Source organism: Podarcis melisellensis (genome assembly GCF_964234715.1).
Source record: "Podarcis melisellensis genome assembly, chromosome: 4".
NCBI lineage: Eukaryota > Metazoa > Chordata > Lepidosauria > Squamata > Lacertidae > Podarcis > Podarcis melisellensis.
The window spans coordinates 54,392,717-54,418,374 of record NC_138531.1 but is presented as its reverse complement, the minus strand read 5'-3'; the positions used below and the strand labels follow the sequence as shown (position 1 = coordinate 54,418,374).

Sequence of the window (25,658 nt, the reverse complement as noted above, 5' to 3'; positions counted from 1 at the left end):
TTTATTAGGTGCCAGGGTCGGGGGAAGAAACATTCGCGGCATTATTCCGCCTCGGTTGCCGAACTAACTCGACCAGCCTTCGGTACTACTATGGAAGGCAACATTTGCCGCTCCGCCTCAGGCGGCGAAATGCCTCGAGGCGACCCTTCTGCCCACACGAGCGCAGCAGAGAGGGACCGACTTCCGCTCCATCGCATTCAGCGGGGAGGAGGGGGCCTGGCTCGGAACGTCAACGGACGCCTTCACGGGGGAGCGCATGCGCAGCTGAGGGAGTAGGCGGGGACACAAGGCGGGGCTGGGAGGAGGGAGCCGAGGGAGGAGGGCGAGCGTCAGCTGGCACCAGCGCCCAATCGGCGAAGAGGTCGTGGAGGCGGCTGTGATGTTGTCACCTGACTGTGGTCGGGCAGCGCAGCGCCTGGAGAAGCCGCGGCGGAGCTGGCCCCGAGGCAGGGGGTCGAAGTGGCTCAGGCTCGCTTGAGGGAGCTGCGGGTGAGTAAGATGGCCGGCGGCGCTGGGGCGGAGGTGGAGGGAGAAACCCTCGCGCGGGCGGGCGGAGCGGGGCTCGTGGGCGGCGCGGCGGGTTGCGGGGACAGCGCGGCAGGGAGGCGAGAGCGCAGGCGCACAACTCGCGACAGGCTCCCCAGAGTCTGCATGTTTTCCTCCGCGTCCGGGTTGGGGGGGGGGTGGAGCAGGGCGAGGACGAGGCTCGGCTGCCCTTTCGAGCTCAGGCTGAGAAGTGGCTCGAGGGGCGGGTGGCGGAGTCGTGGAGGCGGCGGTGTCCGGGCCACAGGCTCTGGGTGCCTCGCGGTGGCTCCGCCAGTGTCCTTTCCCCCCCCCCCGCACTCCGTGTAGTCTCTTCGGGGCAGAGACCCATCTCTCCTAATCCTTCGACCTTGTGATTATAGAGTCCGGTTGCCGGACCTTGGGGGGGGGGTGCAGTCCAGTCCGTGTGCCTTTTCTCCTGTGAGCCGGACTGACAATAAGACCCGCTGGCCACAGAGAGAGTCACAAGGAGCTGGGTTGGTTTGCTGTGGCCGAACCATCGCAGGCTACTGCAGTCTAAAGCTAAACACTCTGACTAAGAATAAGGTTCGTCTGGGCTTAGTTGGACTTGGTTTTATGTCTTCGGTTTGAATAACGTCGGAATAACTCGCATTGTCTGGGCCTACGGAATGCAACCTTTTAAGCCTACCTGACAGCTTCCTTTGAACGCCTGCTTTCTCCTGCTACATTCCATCTCAAGACTTTGTGCCCGATGCACTCGCATGGCTTTCCTGCCAGCCACGCTAGGTTTACTATCAGACCTGAAATGCTTTGCCTGTGTGTTGTGGCATTGTGATTGGCCTAATAGCGATTTTAGAATTCTGTGGTTGGTGAACAGCAGTTTTAAAAGCCACAACTTTTTTAAAGTGCAAGCAGCAAACAAATAATTACAAATAGAAAATAAAAGCAATCCAAACCACTGGCAGCATTGAGTGAATGTGCTTAAAATGCAGCTTGAAGGATGCAATCCTAAACACACTTAAGGTACGTTCACTTTATCGCTTGCTCTGAATCCAGTGTGCAGTGTTCTCCCACTGCCGATTTTGGAAGCAGTATCTACATTGATCCATTATTTTCTTGAGAAACACTGCTGCTTTTCTGCTGAAAAACACTGATGAGTTTTTCTTCAAACCAGCTAAAATCCAACTGGGTTGGAATAGAATCAAAGAATTGGAGAGTTGGAAGGGATAAGTGGTAATGTGAACATTTAAGACAACCATCACAGATGACAGCTTCATGAACATGAGTTTTTGGGGGGTGGGTTGCAAGGGCATGGAAGCCAAAAAGGTCATGCATGTCATGTGAAGACATCCTTACCCCCTCTCTGTGGTGTGAGCAACACTATGCACATGTGGCTAGAAACACAGCAGGGAGAAATTATTTCACTGCGTTTAAGCTGCTAATGTGAACATACCCTTAATGATAAATCATTGTAGAAACTGTGTCCAAGTAAACATGTGCAGGATCAGCTGATCCCATATCTTCTGTGGTCAGGATCATGAGGTTAGTTTGAAACATTGAGTGTTCCTCTTAGGGACATTGATAAAATGTGATGTCAAGAAGTTGAGTTAGTATTGTGAAGTGGAATGCTTCAAATTATAAAGGAAGTAGCCAAACATGTCTACTTGTAATGGGGGAGAAACCCATTGGATTTAGCAGCTGCTTCTGACAGGTGAACATAGTAGATTAAAAGGCCAGTACAGTACTTGAATGAGATCTTACTATGTCCCCTTGGTTGCACTTCGGCGATGTCTGTTACAGATATATTACACCACTAATGTATTACCTGAATTAAACAAAAAGCTTAATTGTGTTTTCCAAAAGATCTCTAGGCTCATGAAAAACTGCCAAGGTAAGGTAAACAATAAGCTCTGCCTTCTTTCCTCCTCCTGTTGTCTTTATTTTTCTTGGCAGCGTGACATAAGCGTCTAGCTGTACCACAATAGATAAACAAGCCCAACTACATTTCATATCATTCCTCCCTCCCCTACCCCTTTTGAATTTGTGCCTCTGAATGCATGTTGGCTATGCTTGTTCTGTTACAAGATTTAGAAACAAATATAAAGTGTTCATTTCAAATCCCATAAAACAACAGAAAATATAACAGATAAGGAAACCTCTTTGAGGCCTGCCTAAACCTGTATTTAGTAAACTTCTGAAGGCAAAAATTAACTTGTTTTTGTTTATCACCTTCAGCTCCACATTCTGCACAGAGTGGTCTTGGCTACTGTTTTATCATGGACAGATTGTTTTATTTCGATTTTTAAAAATGTATTTGTGATTTCATTATTATCATCGTATCACTTTGAACTTCATGGAAAATTGTCTAATAATATAGTAAATGAACCAAGTAGTTTAAAGCCTAGATCTCCCATATAAGGTATTTTCTTCCAATAAATAATAATGCTTAATCATAAACACCTGCATTGTAAGTCCATTGATTTCATTTGACCATAAGCCTCTTGCCACCAATGAGACCTTTTTCATTCTGACAAGGAGTCCTGCCCTTCTGAATCCTCAATAAGGACAGGGGTTCTCCCTGATGTTACCCTAAGTTTTGGAAGGGCTCTGAAATCACTGAGATGTTGCTGAGATGTTGGCGCATCTCTGAGGCTTATCCGGACAGGGACAAACCTACCCCTTCTACCTTGGAGCTGGAAAGAGCTTGGGGACATAACTCCCACAGTCACACTTCACTCGGGAGGTGACTGGAGTACCTTTCAAGCTTAGTAGGAAATATATAAAATCCCATGCTTTCCATTTGGATGAAGGACAGAGTTGGAGGTGGATATAAATTTGTGTATCCTTGAATATAAAGTGGGCTTAGTCTGCAATAGTGTACATTGTTGGAATAGGTTGACATGGGAATAAGCTCCACTGAACATTATGGAGCTTACTTTTTGTTTAAAATATACTCAGGATTGGGCTATTAGAGCAGTTCTCAAAGGATGAGTTGGGTTGTACTTGAGAGTGTGGAGCACCTGAAAGTGGAGAGTTCAAAGTTCCAGGTATGGATTGGAGCCTTTCTTCCTCACCAGCCAATATCTGGTTGGGTTCTATGCACTCAGTAAAGGACTACCACCAATCAGCATTAGATTTGTACAGGGAATACATTTCCTACTCCATGATTCCAATTTGATTTGGGAAGGAAGAGCTGGTCTTTGGATGAAGCCAGATGGACTATACTATTTTTTCCCCTTCTAATTACAGTGTTGGTGTTGGACCAGTATAAGCAACTCTGCATAGTAATCTTCACGCATTCAATCTGATTACAGTGTGGGGAGCACATGGGAAATTCAGGAAGTCTAGAAAGACCTTGCAGCTCTAAGTTGTACATGCTTACTCAAAAGCAAACTGAGTTGCTTCCTACTGTTTTACAGTAGTCTATTGACTGATAACTCAAAAGTGTGATGAGGTTTAGGGATGATATAATTTGTGGTGACACAGAATTATCTGTAGACTAGGTAGCAATGGCATACTGATTGTTTTTTAAATTGACTTTAACTCTGTACAGTGTAAGAGTATAATGTTTCAGTTGAAAAGAAGCACATTTGTAAATGAAGCCTAACACCTTCCAAACTAATATTTAGATACCCAGCCCTGGAATCTTACACATATTTTCTTGGAAATAATCCACATTGAGTTCAATAGGCCCTAATCACAAGTAAGTACAGTGGTACCTCGGGTTACAGATGTTTCAGGTTACGCGATTTCGGGTTGTGCACCGTGCTGAACCCAGAAGTACTGGAACGGGTTATGGCACTCAGCGTGTGCAGAAGTGGTAAATCTCGCTTTGCGCATCTGCAGAAGCACAACCCGTGCGTGCACAGACGCGGCACTGCGGGTTGCGAACGTGCCTCCCACACGGATCACATTCGCAACCCGAGGTTCCACTGTATGTATTAGATTTCAGTTTTAATAAATGGCGGATTTCTGTTGTTCATTTTAGCGTGGCAATACTAATTTGCTTCTTCTTAAACTTATTGGAAATAAATTTCTAAAACTGTCAAGTAATCTGTTTGGGACTGGGATACCAAGTTACAACCCTGTATTCAGGGGATGATCCTAATATTGGCCAGGGCTTAACGGAATAATAGACTATTGTTGCACCCGCAGCCCCCCCCTTCGCATCAAGGACCTCTACAGCTGTGGCGTCTCCTCACCAGTGGAGCCCTCCTGGGCAGGGCCACCTGTGCCTCATCTAGATCTTCCATCATGGTGCATCAAGGGTTTTGATTGCTCTGCCCAATGGACACAAATTTACAGGATTGCAGCTGCAAGCTAAGCTGTTTCAAGCGCTTTGAATTAAGAGGTGTTAGGATAAGGTTTCAAACACTTCAAATTAAGAGGTTTTAGGATAATACTAATTTGCATGCTAATTTGAAAAGCCCTGGAGTCATTTGTTGCAGTTAAGACTTGTAAGAACAGTCACATTTTCACTAATTACTATTAGAGCTTCTTTGCGTAAAAATACCTTTGTATTTTTTACATCCTGAATGAGGTTATATAGTAAGGCTTCAACTAAATATAAGTTGCACTCTCAAAAATCAGTTTATATGTGCACTCCCTCATATTGTATGAAGCTTTGACTTTAAAAATTGTAACACAGAGCATGATTTCTACACCTATTATTGAAACAGACATTGAAAAGCTATGATGTCCCCAAATTTCCAATTTATGTGGGTCTCTCTGATAAGTAGACACATGTATACCCTAGGTTCCCTTGAGAGGAAGAGCAGGATATAAATTAAATTAAATAAACAAATAAACCCTTCTCGTTTTTTTTTCATGGGTCTGACTTTTAGGAACACTTTAATGTAAGGAGAAAATGCTCTTAACTCTTTCACTTCAAGAAGCAATGCAATTCTATCCAAGCATCATATTTGGCAGCGCTGTGGGTGATAGCAACCAACAGAAGGGGTAAATGTGGGGCTTTCGGGGAGTGAGTGACAACACATTGGTTTTCTTCTCCTAGTTTCTGGCATGATACTTATTGATACATATCTAGCTCCGGGGCTCATAAACTTTTTACCCCCCAGGGCTTCCTTGTGAAAGCTGAAAATTATCAGTTAGCAATTACATTGACAACACTTTCTGTTGATTCTTTGCTGCAACATTTTCCTTGTGGAGAGAAGTTCCATAGCTCAGCTTTCCTGTAGCCAAGTATAAATATTTTCCCTCCCATTCTTTTGTCCTTCAATACCTTCTTTTTCTTTTCCCTCTCTGAAATGGCCATCATCTTTTCCTCCTGCCCACTGAACATCTCTTGTTTCCTGGCCATGTTCACTCAACAGGCAAAGAGCTGCTGTTGCAGACATTAATCATAGACTCATAGAAATGTAGAATTGGAAGGGACCCCTCCAAAAAAAAATCCTGGACAGTTGGCCAAACAACTCTCTTAAAAAAAAAATCCAACTCTCTCTAAAAGCTTCCAATGGAGAAGAGTCCCATCACTTTCCAAGGGAGTCTCTTCCACTGTCAAATAGTTCTTATTTCCAGGAAGTTCTTCCTGATGTTTGGTCAAAAGAACTGCATGTTTAAGAGCACTTACACAGAACAATAATGCAAATGATGTTATTTGTTATTATTGCCCTCAAAGAGATCAAAGTAGTATACATGGTTCTCCCATCTCAATTTCTGTCCTCACAAGTAGACTAGTTTGATAATAAGGGGGTGACTAGACCAAGGTCACCCAGTGATCTTCATGGCTTTAGCAGGTATCTCTCCTAGTTTGACAGTCTGACAACATACAGTGGTACCTGAGGTTACATACGCTTCAGGTTACATTTGCTTCAGGTTACAGACTCCCCTAACCCAGAAATAGTACCTCAGATTAAGAACTTTGCTTCAGAATGAGAACAGAAATCATGCTCCAGTGGCGCGGCGGCAGCAGGAGGCCCCATTAGCTAAAGTAGTGCTTCAGGTTAAGAACAGTTTCAGGTTAAGAACGGACTTCCGGAACGAATTAAGTACTTAACCTGAGGTACCACTGTAATTTGTCACCATACCTAATGATAGAGATTTCTTCCAAGTGTGTATTTGTGAGATCTGTTATGGACTCAATTAAGGTGCCTATTTCTTTTAACATTGGTTCACAACATTAATAAACATTCATTTTTATCATGTTAATATATATCTCCTGTGTATATTTATTACACTAATTTATCCTCCAATGAGCTCAGGGAAATATAAAGTGGTTCATCATTTTATTCTCACAGCAATCCTGAGAAGCAAGTTAGACTGAGAGATAATGACTGGCCCAAGCTCATCTAGCTGGATTTCAGGCTGTGTTGTTGTTGTTTTTTTAAAAAAAGGTTCTTCCTGGTCCTAGTTTAACCATTTCCCCCAGTTTATATGCATTAATCATTTCAACATCCCAAAATCTAGAATATGTTTTTAATCATATAGTGCCCCCACATAACAGTCATTAAAATGCTTGCAGTGGATCGCCATAATAACCAAATGCTTATAAATTGAGTATTTAATGGGGGGGAAATTCTGGTCACTTTAAAGTAAGGTTGCTCAAGTGAGGCAGTAACTTTTTCAGTAAAATGCTGTTTCATGCCATGTCAGCATAACATAATGAATCAGCAGCTCTTAACTATTGCAGGCACTCATTCAAAGCGTATCTCTTCCTCCATAAACGGGGAGGTGGTTGGGGTGGGGTTAGATAGCCAACTGTCATTTATTAGCTACTGCTTCTTGTCTATGTAAATGTCCTAAGTGGACAGCTTTTATCCCCCCATATTTTACACCAGTTGGGAAATGCGTTGTCAACAAAAGAAAATATTTTTAGGTTGGATTGTCAGATGCATCCATATTAAATCTGTACACTTTTCTTCTTTGAATACAGTATTATCCAGTTGCCTTTATTCTGTTAGTTAATATTGCAATAATCTTGCTTTATATTGGACAGCAATATTGCATGGTGGAAACCTTTGTGTTGTAACTTAAGGCACTATTCTTCTCCCTAGACACTAATTAATGAAAGTTGTGCAGTGTCTTTGTGGGGAAAAACACCAATGTACAGTGGTGCCTTGCAAGACGAAATTAATTCGTTCCGCGAGTTGTTTCGTATTGCGATTCTTTCGTCTTGCAGAGCGCGGATTCCCTGGGTATTAACGGCTTTAAGAAAAAGGAAGCAAACTTGCAAGACGTTTTCGTCTTGCGAAGCAAGCCCATAGGGAAAATCGTCTTGCGAAGCAACTCAAAAAACGAAAAACCCTTTTGTCTTGCGCGTTTTTCGTCTTGCGAGGCATTCGTCTTGCGAGGTACCACTGTATAGTTAAATTAGATCTTACCCAGTTCTGAAATGGAAGTCTTTGCTTGTGTCAATGTAGATTTTCTGTTCAAGGCTTGGGCTCAGTATAGACCTGTGGTTTAGTGGTAGCTTGATTCTCAAAGTTACAACATTATAAACTAATTCTTTCCTTCTTCTGAAACTTAAATCTTTTCCATACATCATGGTTGAATACATGATATTGCAGTCCAAGATACTTTCCCCAAAATTAGGAAGACTTTAACTAATCTTATTTTAGTTTTAAAAAACTGTCCCCGATGGTACAGGGAAGTAACAGCATATTTATAAAGGTTTAACTTTACAAACTAACATGTCCATTTTTTTCACATTTATCCTACCTTTCAATCCTAATTCAGTCCTAAGCACTGCCTTGGAGATGTCTTACTAAGGAAGTTTTCATAGCCTTCTGGTTTGTTTTACGTATGTTTACAAACTTCTGTGACTTAGAATAGAGCAGGTTCAAAACACAGATACAATGTAGCACACCTTATAATTTGGGTTTTTAGCAAAGGCAGTCATAAGATGTTTTCCGAACATGAATGTGGGCAATTGTGGGATATCCTGGCAACCAGAATATGCCTTTCCTAAGGGTAAATACTGTTCTCAATGTCCTGCATGGAGGACTAGATTTGTATGCCTGTAGTATATGTGAAAGAACAACAACGCTTCTGTTCTGGAACAGCATGCCTAGGGGCCTTATTCATTGAAAGCACTCATTTGTGCTGGGTGGAAAACTAGAAGATGTAATGATCTGCTCCCACTTTCTGAATTTGTGTACCCACTTAACTTGTATTGCCGATTCAGTGTCTCCTTGTGGCTCCTGAGATGTGTAATACAGTGGTACCTCGGGTTACATACACTTCAGCTTACAGACTCTTCTAACCCAGAAATAGTGCTTCAGGTTAAGAACTTTGCTTCAGGATGAGAACAGAAATGCTCCAGCAGCAGGAAGCCCCATTAGCTAAAGTGATGCTTCAGGTTAAGAACAGTTTCAGCTTAAGAATGGACCTCCAGAACGAATTAAGTACTCAACCCGAGGTACCACTGTACTTTCTAATGTACCCTTTCCCTTGAAGTTTGGTGCATGTGTGACTACTAAAGATGTAGTGTTAGGTTTTTTTAATTTGACATGTGGAATCTCATTAGGATATGAAGGCGGAAGTGTTCCCAAAGCTGACACTGACTGTTCTTCTAAGTCTGCAATGATCCCTCCACCCAGCTTCTGTATCCTACACCATTTTTAATATTGGAGCCCATAAATTTAAAAGAGCATTCATTCTGTTTGCTTCCTCAACAGACCTGTTTGTTAAAGTTCAAGTTACATTTGTACAGACTCGCTCAGGCAATGCGGTTGCACAATTTACCCTGCATAAGCAGAATGTGTTTAGCTAGAGAGATACACAAGGAAGAAATGACTCAGCTTGACAAAAAATTCAGGTATGATGACTCCTTCAATGTGAAGTTCTGCCCCCACTCCTTATGCAGTCTTGTAAACTGAGCACATTTTGATGGAGACAGGTGATAAGAAAAAAAGCTTGCTGTTTTTCATAATTAGGCTTAAAAGAGCTGATATTAATATTGCCATCCAATGGAGGGCAGCGGAGGGAATGGCTTGGCCTTACAGTGATTCAATTGCTACAGTTGGTCAATCCATTTATTAGGTAGTTGGTAAACAGCTTGGATTTTACAAACTTTATCCAGTGTCCATAAACGAGAAGCCATCACAGATGCTAAGGCACTGGTGTACGATGCCGTTGAAAACCCAAGTCTGTCAAGAGATTAGCTGCTATATTTTGCACCAGATGAAGTTTATGAATCTTATGTAGAACATTTTACAGTAACATAGTCCTGCAGTTAGAAAGATATGCAGCTAGTTTACCAGCTTTTGAGTGAGTTTCAGCCATCTGTCTCCAGTTATCAGGCAGAGTTGGTGAAAGAATCTTCTGTCAAAGAAAACATGGGCTGAAAAGTGTTATGTTGTGATACTTTTTAAATTAACATTTTCATTAAACAGAAAATTGAAGGGAGCTAGTAATTAGAAGCATTTTTGCATTAAATTTATGCAACTTCTGTTATATACCAAATGAAAGTTCTGCTTAGGGTGTGGGTAGATGAACTTTGATCTACATCTTCAGTGGTTTGAAACTTCCTTTTTTCAGTCTGCGTAGCAAATTTCCTATGTACATTGTTAGCTTTGTACACAGTTACAACTACCTTAGATTGTTGTGGTTTTGTGTTTGGCTTTTATGTGTGTGGTGATTTTAAAAACCCAACAATACTCAACTTGATCTTAACATTTAAAATAGAACTATGTGTCAGCTATTGGTCACAACAAAAATAAATAAAAGCATTGAAACAACAGAATAGAACAGATATACAGCATACATGTACTTGAATAGTGATACATCTTTGCCTCAGACCACAAATCAACACACTGGGTACTCTAAACTATCCTAACTTTTTAGAGGATGAAAATGATTGTAAGCAGGGAGCCAGGCAGGCCTCCTGGCAAAGGCCTTTCAGTTGGATTTTAAAAATTGTAACAATATTTATTTACTGTTTCATCATATATCACACTGGTTTACAACAAACCAAACCAAATATAAAACCAAACAATAAAATCATGAAAAGTGAAAATAAATTCAAAACAAACTAAATTTATGCTTGCGGGAGGCAGTGGAAGACAGGGGTGCCTGGCGTGCTCTGGTCCATGGGGTCATGAAGAGTTGGACACGACTAAACAACAAATTTGATGTTGTTCACCTGATTAGGCCACATATACAGGTTATAAAATGCATCTATTAATAATTGGCAGTTTTGTTTAGTGGTGACATATCTTCTGCAATGTTTTTTCTTGGTATAGATTCCTTTAACTTTATGGTGTTTTGTATTATTGAGCATTCTGTAAAAAAACTTTTCCTTTATCTCAGGTGTGAAGAATAGAAGCATGTTCCCTCTGAGATCTTCATCCACAGACGTGATACAGAATGTCTTTAAGTGAAAGGAACAGTGTGGTTTTTGCATATGAATCTTCAGTACACAGTGCCAATGTTCTGCTTAGTCTTGACCAACAGAGAAAGCAAGACCTTTTTTGTGATGTTACCATCTTAGTGGAAGATCAGCGATTTCGGGCCCATCGCTCTGTGCTTGCAGCCTGCAGCAATTACTTCCGTTCAAGAATTGTGGGTCAGTTGGAACCCGATCTTATTATTTTACCTGAAGAGGTAAGTGCTCCTGCTGCTGCTAGCTCACTTCCTATGTATGCTATTCTATCTACTCACATGTTGTTCCTGCTCAAGGTGGTGTAGATATTACAGTTAGTGAAAGCATACAAGTGATGTTTAGAATTACTATGTCAAGCAGCCATAGAATGATTTTCTGGGAGGGCAGAAAACCTTCTGTATTAGTATTAATGATTTGACTTAGTAGCTGCCTATTACAGAAAGTCTCTTAAGCAACTTACAATAAGGTTAAACGCCAAAAAGCAATGACATGAAGAACATCATTATTATTGCAGTTAATTAATTAATTTTGTATACTGGCCTCCATCTGTACATCTCAGGGAGGTTCAGATTGTAAAAATACAAGGTAAAAACACAAGATATACACTATAAGGTACATTTCAGTAAAACTACTGCAAGCAGACAGACTACTAACCAACATGTCACATTCTGTCAAATGCCTGGGAGAACAGATATGTTTTAATCTGGTGCTTGTTTATTATTCCAAGATTATAAAGTCTATGAATACTTTGTGCCCTGTATGAGATAAAATAGAGGATGATCCAATCTCCTGCCACATCTTTCCCTCACTAATTTCTTCCTCCACATGCAGAGAAATTTGGAGGACTCAAAGAGCTTCATGTGCATATCTTCATGCTCACGATTATCCCCTTCAGTTTATATCAAGTGTAAATCTGCAGATAATTGCATCAGCCACTCCTTATTTCAGGGGTGTTTGTCAATAGTGTGAGAAAACAGATGTATCAGTTTCTTTTCCTACTAAAGATACAAATACAGGCTCACTCATGTTGAAAGGTTCTGAGTTTATAAGGAAGAGCTAAACAGAAACCTTCATGATTCCCAGACAACCATGTAAACAGTTCTCTAGAATAACCACAATTACATTAATTCTGAAACTGACAAAAAGAACTTCTCTTGCTATGCAGTCCTTCTACATGCACTTCCTCTATTTTCTTCCACTTGAATTTCCATTTCTGTAGCTCCTCAATGCAAATTTTTCTCTTTCTGTAAAAGGGGAAAAAGTATATAGAATTCCTACAACAAATGTAATAGATGGTAAGCCATCGTTTGCTTGTGTCTTGAACAGTCTTAAGTGTGTTGCATCCTGGTGTAGTGTCCTGTTCTACAGCTAACTTTTTTTTTTGGAATACTCTAGGAACCTAAAAACTAATACAGTGGTACCTCTGGTTACAAACACTTTGGGTTACAGACTCCAGTAACCTGGAAGTAGTACCTTGGGTTAAGAACTTTGCCCCAGGATGAGAACAGAAATCACGCGGCAGCAACAGGAGGCCCCATTAGCTAAAGTGGTATCTCACGTTAAGAACGAGCCTCCAGAACTAATTAAGTTCGTAACCAGAGGTACCACTGTACGAGTTTTTGATTATGTGTTCTTGTACAGTTTAGCCACTATTCTCTCCAAGAGGTATAATCCAGGTAAAGTAGTGGGTGTGCTTCAGTCAAGCCACCAGTGTCACAATGCTTGTGGTGTCCTATAAATCATTGCTGTGGCGTCTCCAACTCCTAGAAATTGTCTGTCCATGCTGTTCTGTAATAAAAACATCCTTCATACAGCAGAGATAGCTTAGAAATAGCACCAGGAGAAAACATCATAGGGATCAATATCTGTACTTTTACAAATCCATTATATTCCAAATGAATTTACTTTAAAATTTTAACAGAATGCATTTAATTAATTCAGGGCTTGGTCTAAAGGTACATATTGCTGAAGTGAAATCTACTTCAAGATCCATATCCTTTTTGCAGGAAAGATGTGTGAAATAAAAATAGATTATCCACCTGCTTTTCAATAATTATTATTAAATTTTGCATGTTTTAATATCAGTTTTGCATTTTGGTAGAACAATTCCAGGGTTTCCTTTCATGGAGGAAATATGATGTGTTGGCATTGACTCAAAAGTGGAATACACACACACACACACACACACACACACCCCTCCATAGTCCCACTTTTGTTACTCAGTTAGTTTCCAAAGAATGTGAGTACTAAATACCTACTCCTAACGGGCACTGAAACATAGTGGTACGTGGCCATCACAGATATCCTCCATTCTTTCCCCCTCAGATCTTAGAGCAGCAATGGCTGCATGTAGAATGAGTTCCTTATTTCAGCCCCCTTGAGCAGGTTTCTTTTCTTTATACTGCAACTTTACCACCATGTTTGCATTCCACATAATGTATTGATATTTTCACAAAACCCAATGAAACTTCTGTGTAATATATGTGTGTTCCAGGTTACCAGTTTTGCATGCTTCGACTTCTAGTCTTCAGCTTCCAATCCTTCAACTATTTTCGTTAGTCTGGTAACATCAATCTCTAGTACCTCTCCTCATTACTTCATTCTTCACTCTCTTCTTACCTCCTTTATTCTTTTCCTTTGCACGTGCATGCACATACTGCCTATGTGTTTGGCTGCAGTTATAAGATGCATTGCTCTTTTAGAAGCATTTTAGTATAACATTGCATAGGATAAGTTGGAATGCCCTATGTATAAAAATGGATTTTCAGGGCAGATTGTGCTGAGGTGCTTTAAGAGTGAAAATACTTCTATAAAAAGCTGTAAAAGGTGAAAAATAAAATGCAATCTGATTACTATTCCTTTGTAGCCGCAAATAACTTTAGATATTGAGCCACCATGTAACAAATGTACCTATATAGAATTTATAGCAGTTCTACAAAACGTTATTTGCAATAAAATTCTGTATAGTCAAAGGGTCCTGCCAAACGTGCATTTGTTCTTTTATTGAAAGTTTTGATTGATTCTCTTCTTATATTTTCAAGTGTACATTGTAGCATTTGTTTGTCTAGCAATGAGACTGTTTGAGAGTAAGCAAGCCAAAAATAAGCGTGGTTATTTAGAAGCAGTTTTAATCATAACTTGTTAATGGTTCACATTGCTAAACAGGAAGGGTTAATTTTCATACAAGTGTCATTTTTGTCTTTTGCAGGTTAGAAATTTAACATGCATCTTTTTGCTCCTCTTCCCTGCGACAGGTAACACTAAATGGATTCGAACCTTTGCTTCAATTTGCATACACTTCCAAACTTATTTTAGATAAAGACAATGTGGCTGAAGTCTGCAAGTGTGCAGAGTTTTTGGGAGTACATGACATTGAGGAATCTTGCTTTCAGTTTCTTAAATTCAAATTCCTGGACCATAAATCCGGCCGGCGGGAATACCTCCCCCAAAAATGTTGTAAACAGCGCTGTCAGAAAGAGCTTCGTAAAATAGATGCTGATGATGGGGCTCTAGAAATAGATGGTGTGGATGACATTTTACAAAATAAACGCATTCAAAATCCTCAGTTGAATGCCTGCAAAAATGAACAAAATTTGGAAATGTCTATTTTGCAAGATAATGCCAGTCAGACCTGTGAGTCTGTATCAGAAAGGGGTCATGTCTTTGGTTTAGAGTCCCTATATCCCAAATACAGGAAGTTCCAAAAAGCTTTAGGAAATGATAAAGTCGCTATTGCGGAGTCCAACTCCAGTATTAAAGAGATTGCATCCGTTCATCAGACTGAATCAAATAATACTGGTGCTATAAAGAAATCTCTTGACTGTGCAGCTGTGCAGCCGGTTGCAAAATGTGAAGATGCTCAGGTAGAGATGGAAGAAGATGGGAAAGAAGAGTTCATAAAAGAGACAACCCCTCTGTTCCAAAGTATTGAATGCTCTGTGGAGAAGATGGATTCTGCTTTTGCCCCCCACAATTTTTCTGTTGCCACTCATGGACTTTATTCTGCCTCTTTCTTAAATGCTTACGATCAATGTTGTAATTTGACTTTGAGTGGTATGCAGAGCAATACAGATGTAGCTGAAAAAAATGGCATTATTTCCGGAGCTGGAAGTTGCAAATCAGTGAATGAAAACGTTGAGGGCCCATCTTTGAAATCTCATTTGTGTGACAGAGAAAATGTGAACAGCAGTTCGCCTAGCAATCGCAGCAGTGTGGAGAGAGAGATAGCAGAACAGCTAGCAAAAGGATTTTGGAGTGATGTTTACAGCACAGATCCAGCATGTCAAGTCAGCTTGTCTCCTGCATCATCGAAAGACTTTACAGAGCAGGTCTGTTCCGAAAAGAAAACGGAGTGCCCGTGGTTAGGTATTAGGATCAGTGACAGTCCTGAGCATGGCCCTCAAAGAACTTTTACAACTTTGAGCTCCGTCACTTGCCCCTTCATCAGTAATCTTGGAACTGAAAACAGCACTGATAATAATAGTGGAGACTGTGTTCCAGAACAGCAATCAGATCAGTGCCCTTACACCTGTGTGATAAACCTGGAAGAAGAATCCGAAACGGATACAGAAGGAGATAGTGAATCCTGTTCTGCCAGAGAACAGGAATGTGAGGTGAGAATGTACAAAGTATCCCCTTTTCTGTCTTAAAAGTTGCATTTTATAATTCAGAGAGCTCTTTCACTTTATTACTGGAAAGTTTAAAGGAAGCTTAAGAGTTTCCTCCTCACTTTAAAACGAACAATCGTTTTATATAATGACAGCTTTTGTAAATGAATTTGTTTAGGAAGTAATTCTGTTGAAATGGGTTGCGTAATTGTGGTGATTTTGCACTTGCAACACCTGCCTTAAGAAGTATATTAAGTTTTGAAAGATGAAATGACTGTTGGGATTGAAGAAACACTTTTATTTTTAGACTTTTCCACCATGCGTACATGCAATTAAAGGTACTTCCCCATAACCGGTTCCAAGATAATAATCACCAGAATGGAATTGTCACTGCCTAGGGCTTGCCGATCAGAAGGATGGCGGTTCGAATCCCCACGACGGGGTGAGCTCCCATTGCTCGGTCCCTGCTCCTGCCAACCTAGCAGTTTGAAAGCACAAAGTGCAAGTTGATAAATAAGTACCGTTTTGGCGGGAAGGTAAACAGTGTTTCCGTGCACTGCTCTGGTTTGCCAGAAGCGGCTTAGTCATGCTGGCCACATGACCCGGAAGCTGTACGCCGGCTCCCTCGGCCAGTAAAGTAAGATGAGCGCCGCAACCCCAGAGTAATCCACAACTGGACCTAATGGTCAGGGGTCCCTTTACCTTTACCTTTAAGCACTGTAACACAGTACAATTGATACTGGATTCTGGTATGAAAATGTCAGTTTTGCATAATTTCTGTCCTCCATTGAAATATTTTTGTTGAACGATTAGATATTTTATTGCAGCTAGTGTAAATTTCTTTCCACAAGCTACATAAAATAGCATTTGTAATCGTATTCCCAACCAGATTGCAGGGTGGTTTCTCAAAAGACTCCCCTTTCAAAATTTGGGATCATGCACAGGCCACACTTACTCTGGATATAAATATGGGTCATTTTGTATTGTGCAGCGGCTGCCTTGCTAACATCTGTCTGCACAGGTGGATGTGAACCATTGAACTTTTTGGCTTCCGGGCTGCCCAGTACTCTTGCATGTGTACGCACACTTTCTCTAAAGGTGTCTAGGCACAGCTCCTCTTCTGCACAGGCATGTTCTTAATGTAATGTGATCAATCTCTTATCATCACCCTCCCAACCACAGACTGGACCAACCTAGGTTCTACTTAGAACAGCATTGTGGTTCTCCCACGTACTTTCTCTTAACTGATTATTGTATTCCCCTGTATTCAGTTTAGTGAACTGAACGGTGACAAGCAAACCACCTCTGCAGCTTGATTCCGGAGATTGGCTATACATTCTAATTGTTCACATATCATGCACAGTATGGCTTTCTAAAGTGGAGCTAGGTTTTGACCACATCAATATTTTCAAGGTGTTTGGTCTTCATCTTTGAATAACCCTGCTGCTCTTAAATTCCTCTCATACTTAACATACCGTATTCAGAATGGCTAATATTCAGACCTGCTGAAAAGGTTTAAATTAACTTCATGTTTAAGTGCTTGTGTTCCTCACTTTTTGCTAAGGATTGCTACTTCAAATGCCAGACATTTATACAGAAATTCCTCATTATTGCAGATTTAGTTAGCTAAAATACCATTCCTTTCCAGGTGCTGCTCTAAATATTAGCACTATAAGCATACAAAGTGGTTGTGTTTCTTTCTGAATGTGACTCTTAAGGTGATTAGATATTATATTTTAACTTTTATTAATGTACCAATCAATTAGAAAGCAAGTATTGAGATTTTTGCTGTGTTTTGGCTTTGTAACCATTCACGTAAATGATTGCACTAGGACATGGGTCTCCACATTTTGAAACACAGTAGGGTGTGCAAGTTTCTAAAGCTATATTTACTTTCCAGGTAAAGCTGCCATTTAATCCACAGAAGATAATTTCTCTTTCTAGAAATGACTTTCAGTCATTTCTAAAAATGCACAAATTGACGCCAGAAGAGCTGGACTGTATCCATGATATTAGAAGGCGAAGTAAAAATAGAATTGCCGCACAGCGCTGTCGTAAGCGAAAGCTTGACTGCATACAGAACCTTGAGTGTGAAATAGAGAAACTGGTATGTGTGAAAAGCATTTTTAAACCTACATTTTCAAAAGAATCCTGAATCATTTTTGCCACACCTGTCGATTCCTTTCATCATGGTTGTAAGTTTTAAGAGATAGCTGTATTGTTGAGCAGCCTGAGATCTTTCTGACTCCCATTCTCTTTCTACCCCCACCTGAACTGCAACTATAGCAAAGTGTCTGATGGGCAGTAAGTAGCTGGAGGGAGAAGCTGTGTACACAGAGGTGGCAGTGCAGAACTGCGCATTCCAGAGATGAGCTGGCAACCTGCAAGGAGAAGCTGAGCACAATAAGGCTGCTGCATTGACTCCCTCCTGTCAGGCTAGCCACCTACTTCATTTACAGCCAGAGCAGTATCTGCACCACAGCCACCTTCACCATCTGCTTTTGCGTTTTCATTGCTACACTTCTTTCTGCTAAGCAGTGTCAGGGAGCTGCTTTAATGGTGAACATAACGGTAGCAATGTATGGAGGATTGTGTGTTTTCTCTCTTTCCAGGCTCTGGAGCAGCCTTTCTCAACCTGTGGGTCCCCAGAGGTTGTTGAACTACAACTCCCATCACCCCAGCTAGCAAGGCCAGAGCTCAGGGATGATGGGAGTTGTAGTCCAACAACATCTGGGGACCTACAGGTTGAAAACCGCTGCTCTGGAGGTTGTGTTTCTTTTAGGGAGATTGAGGTCATGTTGCCTCACCAAGAGCAATTGTATCAGTGATGGGGGAAATTCTGTGATGGTCAAAGTGTGTCTTTTAAAAGGGTTAGAAGGTCCCATCCTGTTGCCTCCCCAGTAAATTTGATGAGTCTTTTCTTACTTCTTGAAAAACTTTACATTTTTTCTGGTATCTCTATAGGGTATTGTAGGGGATAATAATAACCTTACTGGTGGCAAGTATCTTGATGGAGGGAATTTTGAAAAATGTCCTGAAAATCTCCTTAGTGCTGCTGTCTATCTGTTTCTGACTGTGTGTTGGATCTGAGGTATATATTTGACCCTGGTGTTTGGTCTGTGGTGTCATGCCAAGAGAAAAAATTGCTTTACAAGGCAGTGGTGATTTGTAATTCTGCCTAGAACCAGGAGTCCCTGAGTCATTTGTAGTAAAGATGCCATTTACTGTAGCAAGGGCTCTTTCATCCAGAGTACACACTTTATCAGAAACAAAAAGACACTTCTAATCCACACTGGCTAACTAGTGTTGTATTTCTTCCCATTTTTATTCATACATCTTAGAAGTGAAAATCATAACGATATGCTACCCTATTACTTTATAAATATCATTTACACAACTGATTGTTAGAACACAATTATGCTATTAAAGAGAGAAGCTGCTGGAAACATTAGTAGGTAATTGAGTACCCAAGTTTTAAAACTTGACTGTCGATTGACTATTTTGTACCACTTCTTCTTGTTGTGTATGCTTCTTCAGCCCTAAGTATATGTAGCTATCTGTGTAGAGCCTATTGCTATGGGAAATCTGGATTATTGCCACCCACCTAATAGCTCTGTGTTGGACCATCATAAACATGGCTGCTAATAAAATGCCTAACACGTCCTTTCTGGTATAAACACATTCACACAGGGCTGTAAGCTTGTAGACTATTGTAAGTCTTTAAAATAAAATGCAGTAGCTAGAATTAGATTTCCGTGCTAGTTGTGTTTGTGAAGGTGTGCTTCCTCCAGTTGCTTATGTGAAGTGGTCCACAGATTATTTGCTCTGATACTAATCATGTCAGAAAATTCCATCATTTACATGAGTGAAGGAGCAAGAGTCTAGGAAACATTAAGAGACATGGGTATCTTCAGACAGAACAGCACTCTTCAGCATGCTGCATTTTGTCCAAGGGATACCAGTTATCTACACTGCTACCTTCAAATGGATTGAAAGTTCAGTGTATCACCCTTTCGCAAATATAGTCAATTAGATTGCTGAATTAGACCACTTGAATTAAAGCTGCACATAAGTAACATTCTGGCTTTACTTTTGAGCTGTGATCATATTCCCACCTCCTTTGGAACCACATTGAACTCAGTACTTGTATGAATGGGAGTAGCTATTAGTATTGTTTTAACACTGTTCTTGAACTTGTGTTACATTTTGTTTTAATTTTTTCAAATGAAACTAATCCACACACCTGGAAGTACAATTTAACTTTGATTTAAAAAATAAAATAAAGCTGCACGGTGCATTTCAGAATAAAGCATACTGCATTTCAGAGCAAAGTACCAAACTTATAACTCTTTTGTTTTTCTGTAGCAAAATGAAAAAGAGAACTTGCTGAAGGAGAAAGATCAAATTTTGTCAACACTGGTTGAGACAAAGCAAAATCTGACAGGACTTTGCCAACAAGTATGCAAGGAAGCAGCACTGAGTCATGAGCAAATACAGATTCTTGCAAAATATTCTGCCTCTGATTGTCCACTTTCGTTTTTGGTCCCAGAGAAGGAACAACCAGCACCAGCTGATGTTATGTCTGCAACGCCATTGTGTGTAGAATTATCTGCAGGTCTTTCTGTTGCATCAACAAATGATTAGAGTTCCACTTACCAAAGTGTAAAAGGAGCATGTGATACAGATACGATCAAGCACAAAAAATTGTCCAGTTCCTGTAATAATATCTGAGAAAACATTGTGTCCAAAGAGGTGTGCAGAACAGTATTGGTGTTGCCAGTTTTCATCAATGAATGACTTCATAAATGCACTACAGAAAAACCGTATTTTTGTCACACTCGTACTAACAGGGTTCAAAGATTGGTTGCTTAGGAGGAATAGTGTGCACCTGCTTATGCTTAACTATCCACCATTCTCTGTGAACCCTAAAAGTAATTATGGGCTTCTCTTTCTGACATGTGAAGGAGCTGTTTTGCAATTTAGAGGCTTTAGGCTGCCAGTACCATTTGAATCAAAATAACTGGAACAATTTGCCTTCTTAAAAATTCCCTCAACAATCCAGCCTAGATGTGTTTCAAATGAATAAATACATCTGGTGACACATCATTGGGAATAATGGGTCTTTTCATTAGAAGCTTTTCCCATTCTTGGCATGTTGTCCTTCCATGCTCTCCAAAGGTTGAACCCAGTGCGGCGACAGTGGGGTTCTGTTGACATAGTGGTACTCTTGTTTCCTTTCCTCCCCCAAACACCCACCAAATCTGCTTGGGGGACCGGAGTGGACAGGAGAGGAAATTCCATTCTATCCCTTGGGCAAAAGTCCTTAGGCATTGTTTGATACTGCCCCCAATACGTGAGGTTCTGCTTGGCATAAAATTTGTGCTTCTTGCTTGAGAATTGATAAGTGGTTATAAGGAGAATTAAAATGATCAAGTATTCTAGAAGGATTTCAGCTTTTACTATTAATAGTGGGACCAGTTCGGATGTATTTAAAAACTATTCTCTTAAATGGATAGTTAATTTATATTCAGTTTTCATTGTCTTGTTCTTCACTTATAAAAATAGAATCACTTCGATTCTTCAATAGTTCTAACTATTAAAAATAAGCAAACAGAGAATTTTATGGTAGGCTTCTCTGCATTGTATTAATTACAGAAAATCCATATAAAATCTGTAATTGCTCTTAATAACAGAAGCTTTATCTACAGAACCTCAAATATTTTTGCTGGTTTACAAATGCAAAAGCCAATGGAATTCTTCATTTCCTACCTCAAAACAGGCATCTGTTTTTATACCTATGTTTGGAATATGATCATCTTTCTATAACTGCTTTGCAAGATTTTAGCATAGTAGATCTGCTATTTCTTAACATGCTAAGATATTGGTTAAGTTAGTGTTGACTTTAGCCTCTAGGAAATTAAAATTGCATTTTATAAAATATAAAGCGAACATACATGGGGAACATTTGGCCAAATACATAATCTGAACAGTACTTTTAATAGCCAGCATGTATTACAAAAACTACACTACCTCACAGAATGATTTCAAGATCATTCAAAGCTGCAGTGGTATTCATAAATACTTGTCACGAATTAGCATTATGATTTACACAGCTTACAGACTTTTGACTTCATTGTGGAAGTTCCTCTATAAGTTCATTTGTTTTCTTTTGTGTATATTCAATTCCATTGTGATAATTTTAGGGAAGGATTCTAGCATTTTGGGTGTTGTGTGCATTTAATAAGGCACTTACTCTTGAAAAGTGCACATAACTTCTGACCTAGGAGTCATATGCTTCAACTTCCTTCTTGATCCACTCTGTTCCTTTCTGACAAATCAGTTAGCAGTGCCAAATTTATTTAGGCTTATAATGTAAAACTTATACTTTAAAGAAGTAGCTCTGTTTTGAAAGGATATAATATTGACATAATTGCTTTTGAGATACAGCTAAGTGTCAATACTGTAAACTAAATTGTATCTGTAGGGAACTGGATTTTCTATGGGCTGGCTAGTGTTGAGGTTGACAGGGACAGTCTGGCTTAAGTCTCTCAAAGCCAACTAACAAAGAGTCTGGAAGACTGGATTATTGTCCAGTAGAGCAGTGCATCAGAGCCTGCACTGCATTCTTGCTGTTGGTTAATAAATTTACTGAGTGGTATTCAACTAGTTTTACTCTCTGTCAATTTGTTGAAATTAATGGAGCTAACATAGTCATGTTTGCTAATTTCTTCAGGTCTATGTTAAGTAAAACTGAATTGAATACCACTCATGATCTGTGAATTGAAGCTCCAGGTTCAGTTCACATTTTTATAGGAATTGTTAAATATGCTCAGTTTCTAACACCTAATTGAAAAAAGGAGGTGGTTTAATACCTAATCTGCTACCTCTAGGAAAGTTTGTACAGTGATGCCTCAGGTTGTGTGCAAACACTGAACGGCTAAAACATCAACTTGCAAATGTTGGAATGAACTTCAATGGCAATTTTAATATACAAGACTCTCAGGTAAAATGTGTATTTTTTTTAGTTTCAGCCAAGAACATTCAGTTTTGAACTTGTAATATATTTGCATCAAGGCATGTCAAAAGTAGTTTAAAATATTTTGGGCAAATTGTTAGGTGTTCTAACAACAAAACAGCATCAAGATTGTAAAAAACGACTCTCCATTAATTACAATTGATTTTATATCTTTCATAGTACAGTGTTTTCTAATGCAATAAAAACCACTACCCTTTCTAAGCAGGTCTTCATTTTTGTAAAATTTTGGCATTGTAGAATTGATGCATACTGATTGATTCATTTAGTACTACTAAAGCTGAACTCTGGAAATAACATTATTTATACAGTTTATATAATATATTAAAGCAGCAAATATTACTGAATTGGAATAAAACTCCTAAAAACTCACTTTCCTGAGTCTCATTCTTAACTTGGAGAAACAAACATAATTTGTTACTGTGGTTAAGCTTTGGGTCATAAAACTATCTATTTCTTAGGAAGTTTCGGAAACCCTTGCTTATAAGGGCTTATTCATATAGTGGCGTAGTTCAGACATAGAAAAAACATGGTTTCATGCCATGTGAATTAAGCCACCTAAAGAGATTATAAGGTTTTGCTTCCACTTTTAAACAAAACACAATTCCTTTTTATGCTCCTCTGCTTTGTTTAAACCAATAATGTGGAGCTTCTTTCAGTCTCAGAGCTGCTTTTCCTCATGGGTAAATGGGCAATCTTCCAGGGGTGGGTATGTCCTGAATTATTTTATTTTATTTTTTGAGGAAGGGGGTAAAATGTGAAGGGAGGGGGTTTGGTCAATTGTAAGGTGAAGGGAATTAGCAATGGGGTGACGGGTAACATGAGCAGGAGCACATCCCTGTGTTCTTATATTACAGTGATACCTCGGGTTAAGAACTTAATTCGTTCTGGAGGTCCATTCTTAACCTGAAACTATTCTTAACCTGGGGTACCACTTTAGCTAATGGGGCCTCCCACTGCCGCTGCGCCGCCACTGTGCAATTTCAGTTCTCATCCTGAAGCAAATTTCTTCTTAACCCAAGGTACTATTTCTAGGTTAGCGGAGTCTGTAACCTGCAGCGTCTGTAACCCGAGGTACCACTGTACTTTGTAATACAGGCAACTCCCAAATGACATGGGGGTTACGTTCTAAGGCACCACTCATTTAAGTGAAATCACATATATTTGAAACACCATTGAAAAAGCCTGCAAACATCCCATTCTGCTCCTGTACTGCCCCATTCTGTGTGATGTCACTTTCAGATTCAATGTGATGTGTGTATGTGCAGGTGTGCACATACAGAACGATTGTAGATGAAGAGTTGCCTGTAGTTGCAAACTGGTTGAAAGGTGGGATATAAATTTGCCAAACTAAATCATGCCTGGGCACACCAGAAATCCGTATGCTCATGTAATATATTATTGCGCATATAATTCAAACCTTACCCATCCAAGTCTCTGCAAGAAGGCAGAGTCAGGTTCTTTGGGAGACATTCGGGATGCCAGCACTGTAATCGTGTCTCCTTTTTCAAAACATGGTAAATGCATTGATTCAAAAAAACCCCAAAAACCCTTATTTGTGACCAAAGTTAAGGGTATCATGTTAGCTCAAACTCCACAAATCTGGGAAATTGAATCATGGCTCAACAGACATGTCCCCGATCTGTAACAATGTTGTGCAATGTCACAAATTGTGGTTGTTTACAACTTGCCCTCCATGCACCCACCCTTTTGCTTAGTCATTCAGGACCTTGAAACTGGTTCGGTAGCAGATGGGTTTTGTATGCAGTTTTGCATAACATTTGTTTATTATTTTCACTGGAAAACCGCATCACAAAATTTGGAGAAGTGCAAATACATAGCTGTATTTTGGTTCAAGAAGTTAATAAAGTAGGCCGATGTACAAAATGAATGGAATTAATTTCTCCCTCATTCCTACCTCTAGGATAGCTGTGAGCAACCCCTGACCTTTCTGATGTTGCAAGACCCCAGCAGCTCACCTGTTATTAAGGACCACTGGGATTGTAGATGAGCAACATCTGGAAGGCCGTGGGTTCCCTCTGAACAGCTTGGGACCATCATGAGGGCACCTCAAGGTTAGCTTTTCCCCACATGAGCTTTTTTAAACATTAAGATACATCTGCAGAAGCCCTTATTCTCAGTATATTTCAACAGTTCACTCATCGAGGGAAAATGAAGACTATTACAAAAACAAAAAAAGTTGCAGACCAGTTAAGGATATTTGTTTATTCAGTCACAACTATTTCAGACCTACCTTTCAGTATACAAATCCAGGGTTGCTTACAGGTAACCTAAAATTTCCCATTGAAATATCCAGGCAGCTGCCATCTTTGTATTTCTACAGCTAATTTAACTCTCCTGATTTAACTCTCCACATTCCAAGCTGTTGGTGAGCCCAGCTGAAGGGGATTTTCCTCAGGTAGGCACAGCTGGGTCTGAAATCAATAACCTTTCAGCACCTGCTTAAATCCTTTTTATTGCTGTTTTTAATCTGGTTTCATATTGAAATAGTGCTCTGTTGAATTTGAATAGTAGTAGAAAAAGAAGAAGATGATTATGATGGTTGGCAGTTTCTCTGGAAGCTCTTGGCCTGAACTTGCTTAAACTAAATGAATTTTTCAAGGCAGCTTACAGACGCACAATAAAACAAAGTACAAATTGGTAGTTTTAACAAATGTGAAAAGTGTTTAAAAGCATCAACAGTGACAGTCTAACAGATGAGTAAGAAGCAGTAATCTGAAAAGCCTGTTGAAAGGAAAATGGTTGCTGCTTGTCTAAAAGGCCAGCTGTACCTTTCTTTGAAGACTGTTCCGTATGTTGGCTGCCTACACAACTAATCTGAGTAATGTTTATGGTTAATTTGATGGCTGAGGGACCCAGGCAAAGGCCTTTGGGAGTAGAATAAAGTTTTCGCGCAGGGGTGATCCTTGAGATATTCTGACACCGGGCCATAACACCAACCTGAGCCCAGAAGTAGGCTGCTCTAGTGTAACTAACAAAGGCTTGATGGTTGTTCAGTGGGATTTCCCTGTCTCCTCTCTTCTCCTGCAGCATTTTACCCCCCACCCCCACCCCAAAGCTGCTCCTGAGGGTGATGTCACATAACTCTGGAACTATGCTGGCTGGGGCTAGAGCAGGGCAGAGCTTTGAATTAATGCCATACTTGTGTCTC

General features: G+C 40.1%; 1 protein-coding gene across 1 annotated transcript; it reads left to right on the top strand.

Moving 5' to 3' along the window:
- The first annotated feature begins 325 nt into the window (after window positions 1-325).
- Window positions 326-22,858, top strand: BACH1 (BTB domain and CNC homolog 1). The gene is made up of 5 exons (XM_081907810.1): window positions 326-489; window positions 10,774-11,067; window positions 14,101-15,459; window positions 17,354-17,560; window positions 19,819-22,858. Exons 2-5 carry the CDS (start codon window positions 10,831-10,833, stop codon window positions 20,095-20,097), a joined length of 2,082 nt encoding a protein of 693 aa, XP_081763936.1. The 5' UTR covers window positions 326-489; window positions 10,774-10,830; the 3' UTR covers window positions 20,098-22,858.
- The last annotated feature ends 2,800 nt before the right edge of the window (window positions 22,859-25,658 follow it).

What these genes read in the sequence shown, in the direction of transcription:
- BACH1 (XM_081907810.1), top strand. Translation starts at nt 10,831, where the DNA reads ATGTCTTTAAGTGAAAGGAACAGTGTGGTTTTTGCATATGAATCTTCA. An exon ending in CCAGAGAACAGGAATGTGAG is followed by an intron (nt 15,460 to 17,353) that starts GTGAGAATGTAC and finishes TTTACTTTCCAG; the next exon opens with GTAAAGCTGCCATTTAATCC. An exon ending in AGTGTGAAATAGAGAAACTG is followed by an intron (nt 17,561 to 19,818) that starts GTATGTGTGAAA and finishes GTTTTTCTGTAG; the next exon opens with CAAAATGAAAAAGAGAACTT.